At 38.5% G+C, this 26,262-nt stretch overlaps 1 protein-coding gene across 2 annotated transcripts in view; it reads left to right on the forward strand.

Annotated features, from left to right (window-relative positions):
* NEDD4 (NEDD4 E3 ubiquitin protein ligase) overlaps positions 1–26,262 on the forward strand; it is a 141,129-nt gene continuing 114,867 nt past the window's right edge. For both annotated transcript variants that reach the window (XM_081510235.1, XM_081510234.1), the window contains exons 1-4: positions 1–663; positions 18,444–18,517; positions 24,834–24,912; positions 25,013–25,051. In XM_081510235.1, coding sequence (XP_081366361.1) covers positions 253–663; positions 18,444–18,517; positions 24,834–24,912; positions 25,013–25,051 — 603 coding nt within the window. In that variant the 5' untranslated portion in view covers positions 1–252. The remainder of the gene's footprint in view (positions 664–18,443; positions 18,518–24,833; positions 24,913–25,012; positions 25,052–26,262) is intronic.

The following is a 26,262-nucleotide window of genomic DNA, read 5'->3' on the forward strand; positions in this document are numbered from 1 at the left end:
GAGTCCAAGACTGATGCGATCCCTACTAGCGTCCCCATTTGCCGCCATGCTCAGGCTGGGCTTTGCACAAGGGGTCCCAAGGTCCAGCTGCTTTTGGAATCCGCAGCCTCAACCGACAAAATACAGGTCTGATTCTTAGCTTATGGAGAGAGTGAGGCGGATCTCAGTGAGAAGTGTTGCCGAGGAGAGCCGCAGCTTTGTTTCCCAGGGGAAGGGCGGGCGTCCTCCGGGCGCCACTGCCCGCTAGGCGAAATGCCTGGGGGCTGCTTAGATCCCCGATGCGGCGAGGTCTGGCCTCATCCTCCTGGCGGGGGGACGGAAGGCGAGCCCCCACTCCTCCCACCGAGCCTCAGCGCGCACGCTCCCCAACCGCGCGCGGTTCCCGGTCCCGGGGTTTCTCCACGCGCGCCGCCGCCGAAGCGCCGCAGGCCCTCCCGGCCCCGCTTCCTCGTGTCACTAGCGAGGGCCGGCCGCGGGGGGCGCTGTGCGGCCTGGGGAGCCCCGCCCCCTCTTCCTCCAACTCCTCCCGCCTCCTCCCTCTCCTCCGCCTCCTCCTCACTACAGTTCCCACTCTCTGGGTGGGGGCGAGCGCGTCCGGTTTGCGAGAACCTTTCGGAAATGGCAACTTGCGCGGTGGAGGTGTTCGGGCTCCAGGAGGACGAGGTGAGGGGGACGCGGGACTCCGGGCGGGCTTCCCATCGCGCTGCCCATCTACAGGACTGGAGGAGGGGGCGGCGGCCAGAGGGGCGGCTGTCAGCGCCCTCCTCCCTCTTCGCGAGACCCGGGAGCGCGCCGGGCGCTGTGGGGACCCCCCGAGACAGCCCGGCTCGCACAGGCTTGTGGGCGGGGGCGTTGCTTTAGGAAGCCGCATTTTCTTCGCGAGCCTGTGGACTCCACACCCCTCTCTTCCCTAGAACCGCCGCCTTTCTGGTCAGTTTCCTTCAGGAAGTGATGAGGAGGGGGGCTAGGCAGCCCTCGGCTGGAGTTCGCGGGGGCACGCGCAGCACCCCGCCTGCCCCTTCCTGCCACCCCCAACTGAGTGTGCGTGAGCTCCGGGAGGGGGTGGGGCGCATTTCCCTGGAGCTTAGCATCCCGGCTGTTGATTAGCCTATTCTGGCAAAGAGAAGCCCTTTGGGCTTAACTTTATGGACTTTGACCTGAAGGCTTCCAGGAGAAGTGTCATTAGTTTTTTTTTTTTTTTTTCTTCTGATATCCTTCTAAACCCTCTTAGATGAGATGGGGATGGGAAAGCAGGGAGATAGATTTTTTCCCCCTTCCTATTTAGCAACAAGTGTCAAGTGTGGAAAGTTCATGCTGTTTCCCTGGTCTTCATTGGTATTTTACAGATGAAGCCAAAAAAGTATAAATATTTAAAAGGACTTGCCACAGCTGTTCAATCGTAAAACTCTGTGATTTGAGAAGGCAAAACTGTCTCTTATCAGCTAAATAACTTATGCTGGTTATGCCTTGTGCTTATTAAAAACAAGCTTATTTGTAAAGAGTAGTTCCATTTTAAATGAGATGGGGCTTCCCTGTGTTATTGGTGATTGTCTCAAAAATGGGAGTGGGTGGAAAATGAAAAGGATGTCTAGTCTAACAATGACTGGTTAAATTTTGCTCACAAAAAATACGAGCATTCTTGTTGATAGAATAAGCTGTCACATGTACCTGTTATCAGGATTAGACCCAATTAACTGTAAATCCTTCAGCCTAATTTAGATTAATTACTTAGATTGTTCTAAGTGTTGTAATAGTGCTTTCTCTTGGTAACTTGGTATCTTCAGTCTCTACAAAGTATCTTTACGTTTCTCTTGAGAGTTTTTGGTTTATAAGCAGTGGGCAACTTGTTGATGCAAACAAGTTATTTCAGAGTGTTTTGAGAATGATTATGTGATGCAATTAGAATTGAATTTCTTAGTTATTGCTACCAGGGGAGAAACAAAGAAGTGGTGGACAAATGGTGGCCTCTTGGCAGTCCTAAGGAAAGACTGTCAGTATGCTATGGCTGAAGATAATAGTCTAGCTAATGTCCCATTATTGTTCTGTAGAAGAGATCAGAAGAAAATAATGCAGTACTGAAACTATGATAGCTTTCTTCTTATCAGATCTGTCTCCCTGCTTGCTACAATAAACTGTTCAAGGCAGATAATCTCAGACTGGCATCCAACTCATCTGGCTGGCCTTGGACTTTCTTTCCCTGTTGTTGTTACTACTCAGAGGTAGGCTCTGCTAGTCCAGATTTCTCATTTCACTTTCTTCCAGCAGAACCAATTGATCCTAGACATCATCTTGCCAGAGGTGTCATTCAGTCTGTTTCTCTCTCCCTCCATCCCTCTCCCCTCTTGGTACAGATCTGTGTTTTCAGTTATCTACTTCTTACATCATTCTTCTTCCCAACTGAGATAAATCAAATTATGCCAGTTGGTGGGTGGTCAGTCAGCAACTGGTACTAAGGGCCAGAAACCCTGCCCTTTGAAATGAAGTTTTCCTAAACTGGCTGAAGGATTTGTACTTCTGTGCACTTTCATGGTGTGGGGCCCACTCTGTTGGCACGGTGGGCATCCTGCTTGTCAGTCTCATGACTCAGATTTCCCTCCTGCTCTCTCTGTTCTCTTTTTCCTCACTGAGGAAGAGTGAGATAGGAAGATACGAGACATGATGATAAAGTGTCGTATTCCACTTCTTCCAGTGTAATTTGGATTATTCATTCAACAGACACTTTTTAGCAGTCTGTTCTGTATTGTGCAGTATGCTAGGCACCAGGTACACAGATAGAAAAAAAAGCTGTGTCCGCCTGTTTTGTGAGAAGCTCATATTCTGTGGGGAAGACAAAAATCGCTTGTATTCTGGTAGAGATTGCCATTTCATCACTATCATTTGCCTTTTATTTTCTGATCTATCACAAAAGTAAAAGAGGGCTTAGAAAATCACCCCCTCATTCCTTTTATTTTTTGAAGAAAAACATTGGAACTATGTCATTTTCTAAAACTCACAGACTAGCCTTGGAATAGGCAGCCCTCTGCTGTTGGTTATAAGTAAGATAGGTTTCCTATGGCCGCAAAAAGAGATGATTATTTTAAATTAGAAACAGAAACAAAGAGAAAAATGAATGGAGATGGGATAGAAGATGGGGAGAGAACCATAATTTAACCAGTATATGCTGGAGAGCCACTGAGTCACACTGTATGAGCATGTTAGTATACCAAAATTTAGGTCATTATACCTCTCTCTCTCACTTGTCAGTGAGTTTTAGCTCTTCTTCCAAATTTAAGTGTCTTTGAGTAAGAGATGGTCCTGGCTCCATGTACAGAATTTTGTCATTAAAGCTTAATAAACTAAGAAAGTAGTGTACTATAATTTATACCAAATTTGCTCTGACAACCTCTTCTTAAAAAATATTTACTTACTTGTTTGGCTGCCCTGGGTCTTAGTTGTGGTATGCAGGATCTAGTTCCCAGATCAGGAATCGAACCTGGGCCCCCTGCATAGGGAGCTTGGAGTCTCAGCCACTAGACCACTAGGGAAGTCCCTCTGACAGTCTCTTGGAATTAATAGTAGCAGGTAACTCCCACCCAGCTGTGGTAAATAGTGTGGTATAGATGGGGCCGGCCACTCAGCATCCTTTCCCTTTCATTTCAGTGGACTTCTCTGTTACACAGAGGCTAGAAAGCTAAACACCATGTTTCTCAGACTCTTGCATTTAGCCTTCCGGAAAGAGGTGGTGAAACAGTTTTCCCAGTGAGGTGCCCCTACTTGCGATGGGGAAGGTGCAAATAAAGTGATGCTACATAACTTCTTGTTTCTTTGGCTTTTTCTGCTGACAAGCATAGTCGTATAGACATTGAGTTTTTCTAACAAAAGTCTGTCAGTGCCTGATAAGTTGTTTTGTGGGCATTGATAGGAAATTAAAGAAATAGTGGTGGTGGAAGCTTCCTGGCATCTAGATGGATTATGTTCGTAAAGTCAGCAGGTCTGATGGTAGCTCCTGATAACCTTCCTTTCTCAGATGTGGCAGCTTCCTGGGTAGGCCAATTTTGAGGTATTTTTGGGTCCTCTAAAGGCACAGCCTAGAGCCTACCTCTCCAGCTCTTTTGGAAGCACGTAATTCCCTGTATGAGCTTCTTTCTTCTGAAAAATATCTAGAGTACCTTCTATTTCCTGCAGCTGAAACCTGACTGAAAAGGAAAAGAAAAGAAGGAAATAAAGAGGAAAGGGTTGAGTCTCCATTGCCAGTTTGAGAGTAGAGTTTGCACATACAGAAGAATGGATGTCTCTGATGCTGACATCTACGACAGTATGTAAGCAACAGGGTTTCTAAGAAGTGCGTGTTCTGACACTTCTAGACTCACTGTCACTGAGCAGAAGCAGACCCTTCCTGCCCTGGCATCATACTGAGCCTGAGAACCAACTTCCCAAACCTGTATTCACTGCACACGAAGAAGGAGAAGCACAGTGTACGTAGCAACCGTGTTAGTGCTTAACCCCGTACTTCTATGTGTTGTTCTTTCCATCACTGCTTTTTTGCAGTTCTTTAATTCCAGCATCATTCTAATTATTTTTTGTGGGTTTCCATAGGAACAAAGAAGTAGATAAATATAGTTCATTTTTAATAATTTGCTTTTTGATTATGTTAAACCAACTGAAAAGTTGGAGGTACAGTACAAAGAACTCCAAATCCTCCTAAAGCAGATTCTCCATCTGTTGATATTTCACCATAATTGTTCCATAACCTTATAATTGCCATTTTCATTAGTCTTTTTTTGGACCCATTTGAGGACAACCTGCAGACATGATTCCCCATTACCACTAAATGCTCTTTATTTTCCTAAAGGAAGAATGCTTTCCTGCATCACAGCCATCCAGCCCTCTAAGCTAGGAAGTCAACATTGTTATGACACTATCACCCAATCCACGGGTCCCATTCAGTCTTTGACCAGAGTTGCAATAATTTCTCTTCTTTCGGAATCTAGGATCCCATCCAGAAGCGTATGTTGCATGTACTCTGTATCAGTTCCTCAGTCTTCCTTATCCTTAACAGTTGTAAGGAGCACAGGCTGTATAACCTGTTGATGTTGCTCAACTTGAATCTGTTTACTGTTTCCTCAGGATGACATCAAAGCCATGCTTTTTGGGCAGGAATCATCGAGTTAATACTGTATTCTTCTCAGGGTATATCTGTCGATGTTCCTCAACTTAGATCCGTTTACTGTTTCCTCATGAAGATGTCAAAGCCATGCTTTTGGGGCGGGAATTACCGAGTTAATACCGAATTCTTCTCAGGGTATATCAAGGGGTACTTGATTTTGGCTTGTCTCATCATCTCATCATTGTCTAACCTTGATCACTTGGTAATTTTGGTGTCTGCCAGGTTTCTTCTTGGTGATGTTGCTATTTTTCCTTTATAATTGATTGGTATTTTATGAAGGCATATTCAGAGGCTGTGGTAGTATCCCATTCCTCATTCATCAGATCTGCATCCACTAGTTTTAGTATCCATCCATGACTTCCACCTGAAACAAATGCTGCTGTTTATATTTCCACTTTTATTAATTGATGTTTTGTGTAAGAAGAACCTTTTCTTTCTTGGCCATTTGCTATCCATTTATTTATTTGTATCAGCATGGACCTGTAGAATCCCACCTATTCAATGGATTGTAATTAATCTCTATCCTTAAATATTTTATGGCTCAAACTATCTCGGTTTGGCCAGTGGAAGCTCTTTCAAGGAGGTTCCTGTGTCCTTATGGCAAGTCCCCATCATTTTTTGAACTCTTCATTACATTCCTGGCAGAATATGTTCTAGGCTCCTCTTATATTTTGCGTGGTCCAGCACTTTCTGGGATCATCCATTTCTCCTAGAAATATTGGTTCATTTAGTAGGGAAATGGTTTTTAGAAAGTGCTTCCCTGGTGGCTCAGATGGTAAAGAATCTGCCTGCAGTGCAGAAGACCTGGATTTGATCCCTAGGTTGAGAAGATCCCCTGGAGAAGGGAATGGCTACCCATTCCAATATTCTTGCCTGAATAACTCCATGGACAGGGGAGCCTGGCGGGCTACAGTTCATGGGGTAACAAAGAGTTGGACAAGTCTGAGTGGCTAAAACTAACAGTGAAAATTCTGAGTTTCATTATCCTCATTCTGTTTACTTATTTGCTTAGTCCCAATTTACATTGCAAGTGAGAAATAGATTTAAGGGACTAGATCTGAGAGTGCGTGATGAACTATGGACAGAGGTTCGTGACATTGTTCAGGAGACAGGGATCAAGACCATACCCATGGAAAAGAAATGCAAAAAAGCAAAATGGCTGTGTGAGGAGGCCTTACAAATAGCTGTGAAAAGAAGAGAAGCGAAAAGCAAAGGAGAAAAGGAAAGATATTCCCATTTGAATGCAGAGTTCCAAAGAATAGCAAGGAGAGATAAGAAAGCCTTCCTCAGCAATCAATGCAAAGAAATAGAGGAAAACAACAAAATGGGAAAGACTAGAGATCTATTCAAGAAAATTAGAGATACCCAGGGAACATTTCTTGCAACGATGGGCTCAATAAAGGACAGAAATGGTAGGGACCTAACAGAAGCAGAAGATATTAAAAAGAGGTGGCAAGAATACACAGAAGAACTGTACAAAAAAGATCTTTATGACCCAGATAATCACGATGGTGTGATCACTCACCTAGAGCCAGACATCCTGGAATATGAAGTCAAGTGGGCCTTAGAAAGCATCACTACGAACAAAGCTAGTAGAGGTGATGGAATTCCAGTTGAGCTATTTCAAATCCTGAAAGATGATGCTGTGAAAGTGCTGCACTCAATATGCCAGCCAATTTGGACAACTCAGCAGTGGCCACAGGACTGGAAAAGGCCAGTTTTCATTCCAATCCCAAAGAAAGGCAATGCCAAAGAATTCTCAAACTACCGCACAATTGCACTCATCTCACACGCTAGTAGGAGAAGGCAATGGCACCCCACTCCAGTACTATTGCCTGGAAAATCCCATGAACGGAGGAGCCTGGCGGGCTGCAGTCCATGGGGTCACTGACTCGGACACGACTGAGCGACTCCACTTTCACTTTTCACTTTCATGCCCTGGAGAAGGAAATGGCAACCCACTCCAGTACTCTTGCCTGGAGAATCCCAGGGACTGGGGAGCCTGGTGGGCTGCAGTCTATGGGGTAGCACAGAGTCGGACACGACTGACGTGACTTAGCAGCAGCAGCAGCAGCAGCACACGCTATTAAAGCAACGCTCAAAATTCTCCAAGCGAGGCTTCAGCAATACGTGAACCGTGAACTTCCAGATGTTCAAGCTGGTTTTAGAAAAGGCAGAGGAACCAGAGATCAAATTGCAAAGATCCGCTGGATCATCGAAAAAGCAAGAGAGTTCCAGAAAAACATCTATTTCTGCTTTATTGACTATGCCAAAGCCTTTGACTGTGTGGATCACAATAAACTGTGGAAAATTCTCAAAGAGATGGGAATACCAGACCACCTGACCTGCCTCTTGAGAAATCTGTATGCAGGTCAGGAAGCAACAGTTAGAACTGGACGTGGAGCAACAGACTGGTTCCAAATAGGAAAAGGAGTATGTCAAGGCTGTATATTGTCACCCTGCTTATTTAACTTACATGTAGAGTACATCATGAGAAACGCTGGGCTGGAAGAAGCACAAGCTGGAATCAAGATTGCCAGGAGAAATATCAATAACCTCAGATATGCAGATGACACCACCCTTATGGCAGAAAGTGAAGAGGAACTAAGGAGCCTCTTGATGAAGGTGAAAGAGGAGAGTGAAAAAGTTGGCTTAAAGCTCAACATTCAGAAAACGAAGATTGTGGCATCTGGTCCCATCACTTCATGGGAAATAGATGGGGAAACAGTGGAAACAGTGTCAGACTTTATTTTTGGGGGCTCCAAAATCACTACAGATGGTGATTGCAGCCATGAAATTAAAAGATGCTTACTCCTTGGAAGGAAAGTTATGACCAACCTAGATAGCATATTAAAAAGCAGAGTCATTTCTTTGCCAACAAAGGTCCATCTAGTCAAGGCTATGGTTTTTCCAGTAGTCATGTATGGATGTGAGAGTTGGACTGTGAAGAAGGCTGAGCGCCACAGAATTGATGCTTTGAACTGTGGTGTTGGAGAAGACTCTTGAGAGTCCCTTGGACTGCAAGAAGATCCAACCAGTCCATCCTCAGGGAGATCAGTCCTGGGTGTTCATTGGAAGGACTGATGTTGAAGCTGAAACTCCAATACTTTGGCCACCTGATGCGAAGAGTTGACTCATTGGAAAAGACTCTGATGCTGGGAAAGATTGAGGGCAGGAGGAGAAGGGGACGACAGAGGATGAGATGGCTGGATGGCATCACCAACTCGATGGACATGAGTTTGGGTGGACTCAGGGAGTTGGTGATGGACAGGGAGGCCTGGCGTGCTGCGGTTCATGGGGTCGCAGAGTCGGACACGACTGAGCGACTGAACTGAACTGAATTTACATATGTTTCTGGTATAAGTGATCTTCCAGTCATGCAGGTATGTCCTCTGTCTGTCATTTCTGCACCTTGCCTTTAGCTCCCTGCATCCATGGGTGCCAGTGGGAGTACTGCCATGTATGTCTGTGCTGTCTTCCTCTCTCTCCTCCGAGTCCCATTCCAGTGGGCATGCTACTAAAGCCTCTCTATATGGCATTTTCCTCTTCTGCTCAGTTCCACATGCTGTGGACCTGCTGCTCATGCACCTCCATGCACCTTCCTGCTCCCCCTAAACTCTGCCTGAGGCCTGCCGTTGATTCCTCTGCACCAGGAAGAGAAGAGAAGGGACTACAATTTTTTTTTTTTAAACAACTAACTATTAACAATTCATATATCACATGGAAATAGAATCTTGGAGGTACCCTTCAAATACATCACTTAGGGAGAGGAGGGGTATAAAAATTGGAATTTGACTAGGTCGTAATTCTGGCCCTGTCACTTACAGGACACCTGGCATAAGTTTTTGACATTTGTCAGAACAGGATATTTAAGTCAGCTATTTGCCTACCTTCTAGCTATATCTCGTATTAAGAATATTATATTCTACCACACCTGGAGACCTATAAGATTGCTGATTCAAATTGCTAAACTCACTGTTCTACTGAATCAGTGTTACTGACTTCTTCCTTTTTGAAGCTTCCATTTAGTCTGTATTCTGTCCCAATCCTGTCAAAGTTTTAAGAGGATAAATGAATTGAAAGGTTCAGAAATCTTCAGATAAATGCTGAGAGAAAGACACAGCACAAACAAATACAAAAATGTCTTGATGAGACTTTTGTAAAATAAATATATCTGTAGCATAACCTCCTGACCTGACCCAAATACTTGACTTGCCTTGAGTGAGCCATGTTGGAGTGATGAAAAGACTAATGTGGACAAACAATCATGTCAGTATAGATAGATGCTTTAATGAAAATATCCTCCTCTAGGGTGAAAGAGTCAATTGAAATATAATCATAGTTGCCTTTAATTGAATACTTGCTATACACAGATCTCCAGGTTCTATGTTTTCTATACTTTGTAATTACCACAACTGTCCTGCGAAACTAGGTACTGCTATCTTCATTTTACAGATGGGAAATCTGAAATTGTGATTTGCTCAAGGACTTAATCTCAGTAGGTAGCATATGTAGGATTGAAACCCAGAACTCTTTTGTACCAAACTCATGGTCTTTCCTCTGTCCTACCTCAAATAGTCACTCAAATAAAAAAAATTAACAGAAGAGATTCTTGCTCAGGAAGAGGATGAATGGAACATATGCAGAATTAACTTGTAACTATTCCTCTGTTCTGAATCTTCTGTCTTTTTTTTTTTCTTATAGCTTTTCAGTGGACCTATAAAGTACTTGAATTCTGTATTTGCTTGACAAATATTTGTTAAACATTTAATATATATAAGGCATTTGAGTCAGACCATTTGGTTGTAATGAAGGACAACAGACTTTACTGAATTTATAGCCTAGAGGGAAAGAGGGATCATTAAATATGTAATCACACATCAATGTTTTATAAATGTTATGAAGGAAAAGGTATGTAAGATAAAAGTATATAACAGGAAAAAAAAAGAATTAGTCTTATAGGGAGGAGGGGAGAGAATATGAGGAAAAGCAGAGGAAGTACACTAAGGATGGATAGTAGTTAGCCAGGCAGGGAAGGGGAAATGCCTTCTAGGTAAACAGAAGTGCATGTGCAAAAGATGAAATGGAGATGACCATAAAGACACCTCGAGTGTAGGAGAAAGAGGGACAGTATCAGGAGTTGAATCTGGAGTGGAGAGCAGACCCCAGTGAGGCACGGCCTTAAGGCCATTTATTAAGGATTTTGTATTGGATCCTAGGGCTTCCCAGGTGGCACTAGTTGTAAAGAACCTGTCTGCCAATGCAGGAGACGTAGGAGATGTGGGTTCGATCCCTGGGTTGGGAAGATACCCTGGAGAAGGAAATGGCAACCCACTCCAGTGTTCTTGCCTGAAGAATCCCATGGACAGAGGAGTCTGGCAGGCTACAGTTCATAGGGTTGCAGAGTCCAACACCACTGAAGCTACTTAGCACGCATGCATGCATGGGATCCTAAGTGGAATGGAAACTCACTGAATACCTGTGTTACCCTACACACATATCATCATCACCATCAACATTGCTATTATTTTTCTCATAATTTTTTCCTCCTGTATTTAATAATTTCTTTTCTTGTTATTTCTTCATTTCTTCCCATACCTCTGACTTTCCATCTGGGTTGACTTTTTTTTCTGCCTGAAATACATTCTCTAGAATTTCTTTCAGTGAATGTTTCCTGCTAATGAACTTCATTGGTTTTTGTTTTTGTCTAAAAATGTCTTTATTTTATTTTTCTTTCCAGAGGGCAGGGAGGACTACAATTTATCCATAGTGAAATGCACAGATCTTAATGTACAATTTGATGTACAATGATTTTCAACAACATGCATAGCCAAGCGTAGCCGACAACCCATTAAGATGTAGAAAATTTCCATCACTCCTAAATGTTTCCTTGAGTCTTCCATTCAACTTCTCACCTTTACTCGGGCAACTTTTTATTGCCATGAATTAGTTTCACCTTGGTCCTGAAACTTCGTTTAAATGAAATCATACAGTATATACGTTTTGGTGTCTGGCTTCTTTTGTTTAATATTATGTTTTTCAAAGTAATCATGTGGTTGTTTGTTTTAGTAGCTCATAGTTTTTATTGCTGAGGCTTCCCTGGTAGCTCAGCTGGTAAAGAATCTACCTGCTAGGTAGGAGACCGGGTTTGATTCCTGGGTCGGGAAGATCCCCTGAAGAAGAGATAAGCTATCCACTCCAGTTTTCTTGGGATTCCCTGGTGGCTCAGACGGTGAAGAATCCACCTGCAATAAAGGAGACCTGGGTTCGATTCCTGGGTTGGAAAGATCCTGTGAAGGAGGGCATGGCAACTCACTCCAGTATTCTTGCCTGGGAAATCCCATGGACAGAGGAGCCTGGTGGGCTACAATCCATGGAGTCACTAAGAGTCGGAGATGACTGAGGGACTAAGCATTCCATTCCACAATATTCCATTGTATGAATTTACCAGATGTTTATGCACCCTGCTTTTGATGGACCCTTCATTTGTTTCCAGGTTTTGGCAATTATGAATAAACCTACTATGAACATTCATTTATAGATCTTTTTTATGGAAATTATATTTTCCACCAATACAGGATATCAACTTGATATGTTTCCTTCCAGACATATTTTATGTATAAATAAGCATTGGTATATGTGTATGTTAAGTCACTTCAGTCATATCAGACTCTTTGCGACCCTATGGACTGTGGCCTACCAGGTTCCTCTGTCCATGGGATTCTCCAGGCAAAAATACTGGAGTGGGTTGCCATTTCCTTCTCCAAGGGATCTTCTGACCCGGGGATCGAACCTGCATCTCTTATATCTCCTTAATTGGCAGGCAGGTTCGTTACCACTAGTGCCACCTGGAAACCCAGAAGCATAGGTATGGTGTAACACATTTTAAAGTAGTGTTAAGATGGAAAGTAATGATGAGCTTCTTTTGGGAGGAGGTTAATGATTGAATTTAAAAGTTACAGTTTTTAAATGAGGAATACTCTTCAGCTGTATTAACTATAGCACTTCTCTTTCTTACCCTCTGCTCTTTACCTGCAGCTCTAAATTTTAATACCCTTCATAATCACCTGCAGAGTTTGTTAAAACAGACTACTGGCCCATCAGTAGTCTATTTTCAATAGGTTCTGAAAATTTCAATAGGTTCTGAAAATCTGAGTTTCTAAAAAATTCCCATGTGATGCTCATACTGCTAGTCCACAGAATACACTTTGAAAATCTCTACTATCTCTTAAATCTAAGAATTCTGGGTATTCTAGTTTATCGTGGTCATTACTGCCAAAAACTCCTGAGGAATTTTGATCATATGTAGCAGATATATAGAAGTCATATATATATATTCCAGTATTACTAGGACAGCCCTGATTTCATTTAGTTTTCAATAAAGATGATCTAGCATTTATATTTTCATTTATATTTATACTTTTGTAAAATATTTCAAGTAAATTTACACAGCAGAGAAGGAAAACTGCCATCAAGCCACAGGTTCCAGTATTTAATCTAGAAAATGAGTTATATAAAAAAAAGTTAAATCCCTACCTCCTACCCTAGTACATTTTTTGTTATGTAAATATTCAGTATTTATATTATTACTCTATGTAAATATAGTATTAGTCACAGCTGAACCATTGTACCATATTTATAATTATTTATTGTACATTTTTGTTTGCTTTCATTTTCTGTACAACTGTCACGGATTAATGGAATCCTGGCAGTTCAGTAGTAAAGAATCCACCTGCCAGTGCAGAAGATGTCTTCTGCATTGGGTTTAATCTCTGGATCAGGAAGATTCCCTTTACAGGGGGAAATGGCAACCCATTCCAGTATTCTTACCTGGGAAGTTCCATGGACAGAGGAGCCTGGTGGGCTACCGTCCATGAGAGCTCAAAAGAGTCAAACATAACTGAGGAACTAAACAACATCACAAATTAAACTGCAAGCTGCCTGAAAGCTTTACAACTACTCAGTGTGTTTATACATACACACATATGTAATGAATGCTGTCCATTCCCTTTTCTGCATTCTTGTTAGAGACAGCTTCTTGCTATGTTGCATTCCATCTGAACGGCTTGCACTCTACACCTGTCGTATCACTGTTGTCTTCAGGATTCCATTTATCAGCATTGTGAGAATTCTCTTGATCTCTTTTCTGTGTTGGATCCACTGTTTTTTTTCACCTCTTGTCTTCCTCTTTCCTGATTTATTCCCATCCTTTGTATGAGTGGGCAGTTACTATTCACTAGAGCATTTCACAGTAGGGTTATCTGAACCTATCATTATGGGTTACCTGAACCCTATCAATGTGGGTTATCTGAACCAATCCCACAGTGGTGGGATTCTCACATACAGTATATGCCCCCAACCCCTTTGACTTTCTCACAGAGAAGTCTTCCAGTCTTCTGGGCCCAAGAAATGAAGGGACTCGGAGCTCACTGTTTGTGCAGACTTTCCCTTGCTTTTAATTTGGTACCTTATTCCTACTTTCAGCTACTTCAGAAAGATTTGTTGTTAATCAAGAATTTATCATCCCCTACTGTTTGCCAAATAATCTGCTGGGTTCTATAGAGGATGCAAAGGAAACATAAAGATGAGTTTCTTGGTCTTCAAAATTTCACAATTTTAATAATTGAGAAAGACACATAGTTTATTGCCTCAGATACAAGATGGTATGTGATAGATGCTATGTAATTGAGTCTCTAACAAAGAGAAGGAAAATTGATATCAAGGGTTTTAGAAAAGATGGCATTTGGTCTTTAAAGAAAGGACAGGAGATTTTTTTAAGAAAAAAAAATGTAAATTTATACCAAACCTTTTAAATTAAATTTTAAAACCTTTATCTCATTATTATGGTAGCTATTTTCATTGTTGCATATTTACTTTATCCATCTGAATTTATGATTTTATGGAATTGTCACAGAATAGATACCATTTGGCAACTTGATTATTCCAATCAACATTATAATTATTTTCTTTCATTAAATAATATTGATAATCCATTTTTAATGGTCTCCAAAGAAGCTGCTCAGATGATATAGGACTTTAACAATGAAGGGGTACAGGATGGGGAAGAATCTCCCAGGCAGAGGGAATCAGGCTTGTATAAAAACTCAGAGATAAGTAAACATAGGACATATCTTTTTTAAAAGTAGACTGGTGGGAGTGGGCAACAAAAGAGGGGAGAAGGATGAAGAGGTTAACAAAAATTCTCCCAAGACCTTTGAGAGATGGCAAGACTTAAAGCTCTTGATTTCCTGTTCCTGGTTTTTATTTATCTATTTGGTGGGGGAGGTTGACAGAAGATTAAGGCATAATTAATCACTGTTTTCATGAATTGTAGAGAAAATCTCAGCCTTTAGAAAGCTGCTTTTAATTACTGAAGCTGCCTGCATTGATAACATATTACTAGTTTGTTTCTCCCTGTCCTTGAAAAAAGCCACACATCTTTGCCTGCAATTTGCAACCTTTTCATTTCACTTTCAAAAATCAGTAAAGCTCTCTTATGAGTGAAAGATGGGGAGATTCCAGCTTTAATGAAGAGCCTTAGTCTGCTTGAGGATCAAGTCTCTGTTTTGATTAAGGAAAGATGTTTCTTTTTTTTTTTTGGTCTCTTTTTTACTGATTTGAGTACTGTCTAGAATTCTGTTAATAATACTTTTAGTGTCACGATTCTAAAATTACTGAAGAGTTTGGTCTCTAGTTGCAACATATATGGCCTTCTTCATTTTCAAAGATAATGTGGGTGTGATCTCTGATGATGGATGTGATCAAAGAGCAGTGGGACAATTTTTTAGCATAAACTTATAAAATGAAATTATATGAATGCAAATATGAGAATAAATGGTATTTCTTATTTAGTTTCCTGAAAGAATCTTAAATCAATGTAGCTTTACATCACTTAACCACAGCGTCTGAAGTAAGTAGTTCTCATTTTTGTGGTTGTAAAATACAAGGATAAAGTTTAAAAGTTAAATGTGTCTGTGACTGTAAGTTATTACCCCTTGGAATTGTTTTATTTAATGCTTGCTACATTTCTTCAGGAGACTTCTGGGGGATGGTTTAAGTAGAGGCTAATGTGGATGATTTTTAAGTCAGGAGATGGATTAACTAACAAATATGGATTAGCTTTTTTTAGAAGAGAATGATAATTTCTTCCCTCAATTAAGATCATGTACAAATCACAAACAATTGTCTGCACTTAGAAAAGAAAAGATTATCAAATAACATTATTTTCTGAGGGCACCTTTAATTATACTTTACTGCTTGAAAAAATTTGTATTTATTAAGTCATCCCTGAAAAGACGTCTGATTTTCAGAATCAGTCTTGGGAATTAGACTGATTAGACCTACTTAATAGAGTAGCCACTTCCCAGTCAACTAGTATAGGAAAATTCAGTTGTAGGGCCAATAGAATATTTTAATTGACCTAATTATTCAGTGACCTTCCAGGAAAAAATGGTAGTTCTGTAAATCTCTTCAGATTTTTGGAAATCAGTTCCCACAGAAAACAGAAATTTCAGTTTATGTTTTCCTCTCTGATTTTCAATTGCCTTTATTTCTGATACTTGAGGATTTTTCTTTTTACTTGCAAGATCAACTGTGTATTTAATATTTGGTGATGGAGAAAAGTTATAAAATATCTAGTATCTCTAGTATCTTTTTGTGTTATATGAATTTGTCGTCTGAGTTTTGTAGCTTAGAGGATATTTCTGTTATCATATTTATTCAATGAAACTTCCAGGAATGAGGGTGGTTCTAAGTATTTAGAAATGGAAGAAGACTGAAATAAATACCTTATGATATATATATTACCCCCCACCCAGATTTCTCCTCAAAAAGGAATATGACCTACTACTTGCTGATGGGATAATTTTATTATGTTTTAGAATTTTTATACAGTTTTAAAAGGTTACTTTCTATTTATAGTTATTACAAAATATTGGCAACACTCCCTGTGATGTACAATACGTCCCCGAGCTTATCTTATACCCAATAGTTTGCTACTCTGCCACCCTCCCAACTTATTGCCCCTCCCAACTTCTCCCCACTGGAAACCACTAATTTGTTCTCTGTGTCTGAGCCTGCTTCTTTTATGTTATATTCAGTGGTTTGTTGTAGTTTTTTGATTCCACATATATCATACAATATTTGTCTTTCTCTATATAACTTATTTTACTTAGCATAATGCCCTGCAAGTCTGTGCATGTTGTTGCAAATGGCAAAATTTCATTCTTTTTTTGTGGCTGAGTAGTATTCCGTTGTGTGTATATGTGTGTGTGTGTGTGTGTGTGTGTGTGTGTGTATCACATCTTTTTTATCCATTCATCTGGCTGATGGAGTAATTTTAGAATAGAACCAGTTGGGTTCCTCTCTGTTGGGCAACATTTAGTTCACATTTGTTGATCTTATAAACGCTACTGTGAAATTGTTGGCCTTGTGTACGTCAGTGATAGTTTATCTAGGGCTTATATCTAATAGAGAAATTCCTGGTCTATTGATTTAGAGCTTTAGATATTGCCAAATATCTCTTCAAAATTACTCTCATGAACAGTGTATTAGAGTTCTCGCTTGTGTTTGTATTGGCAGCACAGACACTAAAGATCTTTCTTATTACTGGTGAAATTGAGGGTCTTTTCATGTGTTTATTGACCATTCTGTATGATTTCTTATATTATGTTGTTTAAATATCACTTGGTGGGTTTTAGGAGTTCTTGATATATTCCAGATGGGCTTCGTGGTGGCTTAGTGGTAAAGAATCTGCCTGCAATGCGGAAGATGCAGGTTTGATCCCTGGGTCAATCTCCTGGAGAAGTAAATGGCAATCCACTCCACTAGTCTTGCCTGGGAAATCTCATGGACAGAGGAGCCTGGTGGGCTACAGTCCATGGGGTTGCAAAGAGTCAGAGAGGACTTACCAACTGAACAACAACAATAATATATCCTGGATAATCATAATTTGTACTTGGTATATATATTTTAGTTATTTCTACCCTGTGTGTCCCGTTGTTTTTTCATTTTGTTCATGGCATCTTTTTTCACACAAAGGATACGTAATTTTAGTGTCATATCTAACAACTTTTTCGATTAGAGTCAGTATTTTTTGAAATTCTTTTTCAATGTCAGAAATAGTCTGAAATATCTTAAGAATTTTTTAAAGTTTTATTTTTTGTTGTTAAAATTTGATGTATCTGGAGTTTGTTTTTATATGTAGTATAAAATAGTGATCAAATATTATTGTTTACTTCTTTACTCATTCTCACTCCTCTGTGTGAATTTTAGAATCATTTGTTAAGACCTATGAAATAATTTGAGGAGGGGAGTTGGAATTGTGTTGAATTTGTAATTTACTTTGGAGAAAACATATAATAATATTAAATATTTACTTCCATGATTATAGTGAATTTCTACATTTACTTATATTTTCCTTATTTTCTTTATTTACAGATTTTATCCATAAAAGGTCTTGACATTTTTTCTTAATTTTGTTTCACTGTATCTAAGTTTTGCTTATTTGTGAATTTTTTTAAATGTGCATTCTGTTTTTTAGTATTTTTGCCCACCTTTTTATTTTAAAAATTTTCAGGTCTATGGGGCAACAAAATAGTGTAATGAACACTTGATTACCCATCAGTCAGATCCACATATTGGCAACAGTTGGTTATTCCCTTTACTTCCATGTACACACATATTCACTCATGTTCAACTTTTTATTTGCTGAGCCATTAAAGAGTGAGTTGCAAACTTTATCTTACTTTATCCCTAAATACTTCAATATGTATCTCTTAAAAATAAGACATTCTTATATAAAACCCCATCATGCTGTTATGATACCCAATAATTTTAATGTTTCGTACATTAAAATATCAATACATTATAGTTTTATTTAATATATAGTTTATTGAATGGCATTTAAAAAATAATTTTACCTGTCTAAATAATCATTACAAATGATTATGAACTCTGAATTTTGTGTTATCCTGTACCTAGCAAAAATGATGAATCCATATAAGTTCCAGTAATTTGGTTTTGGATTTTTTTTGGCAACAATGATAAATATTTGCTCATTATAATAACTTGACTCTAGCTTCTTTGTGTTTTCTTTGTAGATAATCCAGTCATTACAAATAACAATACAATTTTTATTTTTCTCTATATACTTTTAGTCATATTAATTCCTGAAAAAAGATTCTTCTAATTAATTTTAATATCCTGTTATCTTATTTGGTATATATATATTTAAAGATATGTGTCTTAAGTAATTTATAAATTACATGAAAATAAAATATAAATTTTTGTATTTTAGGAAAATTCCCGAATTGTGAGGGTAAAAGTTATAGCTGGAATAGGCCTTGCCAAAAAGGATATCTTGGGAGCTAGGTAAGTATAATAAGTTGGGATGTAATTTTAAAACCTTGTATTAATTAATTAATTTTTTCTAACTTTGGTTAGATGAAAAATTGAGTGATATTGTTAGTGAACTGTTATATGAAGTTGGTTGTTTCCAGTTGGTGCTTTGCCAAATTCCTTGATATCTGAATTGCAGAATATGTGAAGTTAGGCAAAAGTGTAACTCAGAAAGGTAGTTAGAAGATACATTAGTGAGTTCTGTTTCTGGGAATTAGTAAAATTCTAACAGACTAACCCTTGAGCAGTTAACAACCATAAACTGTGCGCATATTACTGAAAGCAGCAACTTAAAGGCAGTGGAGAGTGAACAGAGCAGGTAGAGTCCAGTGAAAGTCTAGTGAAGAGTCCCTGTTTGGAGGTGGGAGTTGAATTAGTCTGAGGTCACATGGAATCAGAACATGGAAAAATTATAGTATTCATGGCCTAGGAAATCAGAAGACTTAATCTGAAGAAAACATAAAGTGGTGAGGATTCTAGAATGGAAAGAACTGGAAAGGAGATTCCCAAACTGTCTACTGTCATTTCTTGCTGACCCTGAATCACACATATGATAGCAGATTCCAGAAAACTAAGGACAAAAGATCAGAACAGAGATCAAGGTTGCTGCCCAAGAAACAGAGCTTGTGGTTCTTGCCCAAGTAAGATAATTAATTACATGATAGAATTAAATAAAAACACAAATTCTCATGAAATAGAAAATGCAGCATCCACAGTCTCTACAACTTAACATTTATAGTGTCTGAGATAGAATCCAAAGCTATATAATCTATTAAAAAAACAGGAAAATGAAACACATTCTCAGAAGAGGAAAAAAATACTCTCACATAAGTCAAAAGATTGGAAATCTCAGGAATAGACTAGAAACCATAAAAAATGAAAATTCTAAAACTGAAATATATAGTATATTAAATTAACATTCTTAGATGAAGTTAACAGCAAATGGAGATGAAGAGAAAGAATTAATTAAACTTAGAGGTAGATCAATAGAAATTATTTCTCAGCAGGAGGTGAGAGAGAAACAGATTAAAAAAAATTTAAATGAACACAGAGAGAGCCTCAGGGACTTGTTAAATAATACCACACAGTCTAACGTACATGTAATTGGAGTCCTAGAAACAGAGGAGAGAGAATGAGGCAAAACACTGTTTTAAAAATTAATGGCCATACTTTTTCCAAATTTGATGACTAATAGAAGTTTATAGTATCAAAAAACATGGAGCAGGATAAGTACTGAGAAGAACATACTGAGGCATGTAATAGTCATGCTGTTGAAAGCCAAATATAAAGGACTGACAAAGGACTCAGAGAATGACAAATTATATACAAGGGACCTATAATTCAATTGACTACTGACTTCTCACCAGAAACTACAGAGCCCATATAAAAAAAATGGGACAATAGAATAACTATCAGCCTAGAATTCTCTACTATATTCAGAGAAAATATTCTTTAGTATGATGACAAAATAACAACATTTTTAGATAAAAGAAAACTTTGAAACTTTGTCATTAGCAGACCTCTACTCTAATAAAAGCTAAAGGAAGTTCTCCCAGGTAAAGAGGATAGATAGCAGATGGAAACTCAGATCCTTACAAGGAATATAGAGCATCAGAAATGATAAACATCTGGAAACATCTGAAAGACTTTTTGCTATTTTCATCATAATTTTTTAAGAAGCATGCCTGTTTATATCACAGCTTATTGTTTTTTATTATCTTATAGATGGAATACATATAATGATTTTTGTATAAAGGACAGGGATGGTAGAATTTTTAGTAGAATGTAATATATTAAGTGTAAGTGGAATAAAAAATAAGAGCGTATATTGCAATACCTAGATGAACTGCTAAAAACTAATGTGAAGAATTATAGATGAAAAAGCAATCAAAATTTTAAGATGAGATTCTTGGGAAAAAAAATACTTAAAAGGCCGGGAAAAGAACACATGATCGAAAAAAAAAGAGAGACAGAAAAAGGGGAAAGGAAATAATAGAAAACCAGTAATAATTTGATACACCTAAATCTAACCATAACAATTGCATTAAACATTAATGAACTAAGGTGAACGTGAGGTAGAAGTTATTAGAATGGGCTGTAAAAGAAGACCCAACTAAATACTGTCTATAAATGATCCACTTAAAATACAAAGACACAGCTAAGATGAAAGAGAAGGGATGCATATGCCATACAAACAGTAAGCGTATGAAGACTGAAGTGGAGTTTTGAATGTCTGGTAAATGGATTTCAGCACATGGGATTTTTCTTATGAATATAAGATTTGTTCAAGTCAACCACTGTCAATGCAGTCCAGAAGAAAAAATTGTATGATCATTTCAGTAGGTGTAGAAAGTGCATTTGTCAACATTCAACATCCTTTTATGATAAAAACTGTCAACAAACTAATAATAAGATGCAGAATTAGTTTAACATCTGAAAGTTAATCAATATAATATACCCTATTGCTAGAATAAAACAAAAGCCATCATTTCAGTAAAAACAGAAAAAACATCTGACATCATTGAGCACCCATTCATGATGGAAACTCTTGGCAAACTAGGGATAGATGGAAGTTGTAGATCTGATTAAGGTTTTCTGTGAGAAAGATAGTAGCTAGCATTATGCCCAGTGATGACAGTCTGAATGCTTTCTGCTTAAACTCATGAATAAGAAAGTTTGTGTGCTTTCACATTCAGCTCAACATTGTGCTAGATGTCTTAGCTGTGTAATATGACTAGAAAAGAAAAATAATGCAGACTGAAAAGGAAAAACTTTTTATTTGCAGACAGTCAGATCATGTACATAGAAAACCCTAAGGAATCTACAAAAAAAAAAAGCTGCTAGAACTAAAATATAAGGCCACAAGATACAAAGTCATTGTACAAAAATTAGTCATATTCTTATATCCTCTAAGGGACGACAGAGGATGAGATGGTTGGGTGGCATCACCAACTCGATGGACATGAGTTTGAGCAAGCTGCAGGAGTTGGTGATGGACAGGGAAGCCTGGCATGCTGGGGTTGCAAAGAGTTGGACACAAATGAGCGACTGAACTGATCTGATCAATCAGTTAACAATTGGAAAATGAATTTTTAAAATTTAAAATTAAAAACTTAGAAGAAATAACTTTAACAAAAGATTTGCAAGTACTGCACACTGAAAACTACAAAACATTGCTAACTAAGGGAAATTCAAGATCTAAATCAGTGGATAAACATTGTCATATTCATGGATTGAAGATATATTATTGTTAGAGTTGTATTTCTCTCCAAATTGAATAGATTTGGCTCAATCCTAATGAAAATCCCGGCATTTTTTTTGAGAAACAGATGAACTGATTCCAGTATTGTTATGAAAAGTCAAAGGACACAGAATAGCCAAAACAATTTTGAAAAAGAACATAGGCCACATAGGTGGAGAATTTATGCAACATAATTTCAAGATTTTCTATACAGACAATCAAGACAAAGCAGCATTGGCATAAAAGTAGCTATATTGTTCAGTAGACTAGAATAAAGAGTGTAGAAGTACACACACTCCCCCCACACACACGCATACATATGCAAATGTATGTGGTCAGTTGCTTTAAGCGTTGAGGTAATTCAAGAGAAAGGATAATCTTTTAAATGCATGATACTAGTTGCACAGAGCCGGACATGACTGAAGCGACTTAGCATGCATGCAGGCACTGGAGAAGGAAATGGCACCCCACTCCAGTATTCTTGCCTGGAGAATCCTGGGGACGGCGGAGCCTGGTGGGCTGCTGTCTATGGGGTTGCACAGAGTCGGACACGACTGAAGTGACTTAGCAGCAGCAGCAGAACAACTGGTTATAGGTGTGGAACAAAATGAAGCTCTGTCCTTATCACATATGATATAGAAAATTAATAAGAGCTAAAATTAATAAACTTCTAGCAGAAGACATAGGAGAAAATATTTGCTCTACTGAGTTAAAGATTTCTTGAATAATACTCAAAAAATATGCACCATAAAATTTTAAAAGAAAAATGTTGAAACAGACTTCATTAGAATTAAAAACTTCTGTTGTTTGAAAGACACAGTTGAAAGTGAAAGTGGTAGTTGCTTAGTCCTGTCCAACTCTTTGTGACCCTATGGACTGTAGCCCGCCAGGCTCCTCTCTCCATGGGATTCTCCAGGCAAGAATACTGGAGAGGGTAGCCATTTCCTTCTCCAGGGGATCTTCCCGACCCAGGATCAAACCTGGGTCTCCTGCGTTGCAGGTAGATTCTTAACTGTCTGAACCACTGTGTTGTTTGAAAGACACAGTTAAGAAAAAGAAAAGGCAAGCCACCGATTGGAGAAAATGTTTTCAAAACATGTATCTGGCAAGCACCTTTAATTCACAGCATATAAAAACTTATTATAACTTAGTAATAATATGATAAAATGGCCAATTAAAAATGGGCAAAATTCTTGAACAGATATTATCTGTGAACTATCCAGTTGGAAGTGTCTAGCTGGGTTGTGAGATCAGGAATATATATTTATATTTGCATTTATGTTTTATATTTGTGAGTATACATTTGATTGTTAAAACCATGGGTGAGATTTTGAAGGAAATATGTAGAGAAAACAAAAGGGAGATCCAGAATGGTCTTGTGTCATGAAAGCTAAATGAGATGAGTTTCAAGGAGAAAGTGGTCAGTAATATCAACCATAGAGAGAGCCAGAAAAATAAGTGACTAGAAAGTGTTAACTATTTTAGCAAGATTGGTGACTTTTCATGAAATGGTTCTGAAAGAAAAAGGTGGAAGCCAGATTATAGGGCTTTGAAGACCACTGGCTGTTGGGGAAATGAAGGGAGGGAGGTTATAGGCTGTCGTGGTTATGAACAGGGTCTCTGGAGCCAGTCGCTTGAGTTTCAGTCCTCACTGTTCCGCTTCCTAGCTATGTCATCTGGGATGAGTTGACTTTTTTAAGTCAACTTAAAGTTGACTGTTTAAAACAGATAATAATCATACCTGCCTCATAGGATAATAATGACACAAATAACAACTAACACATATGCAGCAAGTATTCTGTGTCAGGCACTGTTATGAATGATTTATATACAGTGCCTGACACAGAATACTTGCTGCATATGTGTTAGTTGTTATTTGTGTCATTATTATCACAGATTTTTCGCTTGGGAGCTTTGACTGAGACAGGAAGAAAGTCTACTTTGCTTTGCTGGAAGCATGAAGGAGAGTCAGGGAGTGGAGGAGCTTAATGACATCTATATGACTGGAAAACCCTAAGTCAAAATAGATGATGCAAGGTTCCAGAGAAGGTGGGAGGACACTGGACAAGGGCGATTGGGTGAAATACCTGAATCATTGTAGTTAGGGGTAGGATGGACTCTGATAAATACCAGGATGTTGGGAGTATTGTGATGCCTTTGATTTTTGTCAATTAAAGTAAGAGATAAGGTTGTATGGGGGCTTCCCAGGTGGTGCTAGTGGTAAAGAACCCACCTGCCAATACAGGAGGCATGAGAGACATGGGTTCAATCCCTGGGTCAGGAAGATCCCCTGAAGGAGGGCATGATGACCCACTCCAGGATTCTTGCCTGGAAAATCCCTTGGACAGAGGAGCCTGGCGGGCTACAGTCCATAGAGTTGCAAAGAGTCGGACAGGACTGAAGTGACCTAGCAGCAGCAGTAGCACCAAGGTTGTATGCGGAAATGGAAGGAGGGAGTTAGTGGTGGAAAATAGTGGGTGCTTTGGATCCCCAAGGGACATGAGAAAAATTTGACCATGGAAAAGTAAAACGTCAAGTCTTTTGCTTTGCAAACCTGAATATCACAAGGTTTTCCTTCTCCATGTCTCTTTGTACAAGGGTTACCTGGCACACAATTATTTTGAGCTCAAACACTTTGTCTTTATTTTGGAAGAAGAGTTTATACCTGTGAGATAACTTGAAACTACCTGGAGGTCTTTTATAGAGCTATTCTTGAAAATCATTGAATTAACCTTCTTAACCCAGAAGAAGAAGGCATGTAATAAAAAGTTAAACACAATTTCAAAAATATTAAGAGGTTGGAAATCATTGAATTGTGATTAAAGGTTTTCTTTCTAATTCTTTGTCTGTTTCTCTATCATGGCATTTCAGCTTTTTAGCTAGATACTACAATTACTATAATTACTTACCCCTGCCTAAGGAACCCTTACTTTTAAGTGTAGAAAATGATTGTAGAAATTGTTAACAAGGAAAATTGTGTGATTTTTATAGTTTGAGTAACCTGAGTTTGGGAGTAAATAACAATTAACTTTTTTAAAATTTTAACAGTGATCCTTACGTGCGAGTGACATTGTATGACCCAATGAATGGAGTTTTTACAAGTGTGCAAACGAAAACCATTAAAAAGGTTAGACTTAGTATTTTAAAATTTTTTTAAGTATACATTGTTTTATTTTTGTATAATGAAATATTGAGAAGTTAGTTATATTGTGTTTATTGTCTTTCAGACTTTGAATCCAAAATGGAATGAAGAAATATTATTCAGAGTAAGTATGCGTTTTATTTCATTATAACAGCAAAGATTTTTTCTCAATAGGTTAGAATGATAAGTTCTCACAATATTCCAAAATGTATCTTACAAGAATTTGTAAAAATTTAAGAGTTAAATCTAGGTATCCTCATGATGAGATGGCCTTGGAACCATTTATTTTATTATGAAGAACATGTGTAAGGTAATGAAGAGATAAAGGATGATTGTAAGCCTGAATTATCTTATTCTAATTTAATTCTGATGGAGAAACAGTCTTATTCCAATTTTGCAGATTTTTATGTTTTTCCTTAAAGATGACACAATATTTGTGTTTCTCTTAGTCATTTATTAAATACACTGATCCAGACAAGAGATGATGAGAGCCTACCAACAAGTGGATACATTATACATCCTTCATTCACATTCCTGCCTTCTTCCTCACCCCACTTCACTGCCCCATAAGAACAAACTCCAGGCTCCCAAGAGAGCCCTCAAACTGACAGTGACACATGATGTATATGGGAACAGTGATTCAAATAACTGTGATTGCTCATCAGAAACTGTGTTGAAACAGCATAATTAAGGTTGTAAAGAAAAAAGAATGATCAACTCAGAATTCTGTATCTAATAAAAATATCCTTCAAGAATGACAGTGTATTAAGGTATTCGAAGCTGAGGAAAAGTAAGAGAATTATATTTGGAAAACTAAATACTCTTTTTCTAAAACTAAAGCTAAGAACTACTTCTTCTCTGGTAGAATAAGTAGACAAAAAAATTCAGTACAGATACAGAACTCCTGAACAACATTATCAAATCAGTTTTACTTAATTGACATTTATAGACCTACCCAACAACAGCAGAACACATGGTCTTTAAAATTGCACACGGAATATATACTGAGTAAGCTGGGCCAAACCCCAAACCTCAACAATGATGAAATAATTTAAATCATGCTAAGTATGGTCTCTGACTGTAATGGAATTAAAGTAGGAATTAGTGACACAAAAATATCTGAAAAATCCCCAAATATTCAGAAGTTAAACAACACACTTCTAAATAATACAGTAGTCAAATAAGAATTCTCAAAGAGAATTAGAAAATACTTTAGTAGAATGTAATAAAAATACAGCATCAGTACCTCCCTGGCAGTCCAGTGGTTAAGACTCTGTGCTTACCCTGCAGGGGGTGTAGGTTTGATTCCTGGTGGGGAAACTAAGATCTCACATG

This window comes from Giraffa tippelskirchi, chromosome 7 (genome assembly GCF_054371585.1).
Source record: "Giraffa tippelskirchi isolate mGirTip1 chromosome 7, T2T-mGirTip1v1.2.pri, whole genome shotgun sequence".
NCBI lineage: Eukaryota > Metazoa > Chordata > Mammalia > Artiodactyla > Giraffidae > Giraffa > Giraffa tippelskirchi.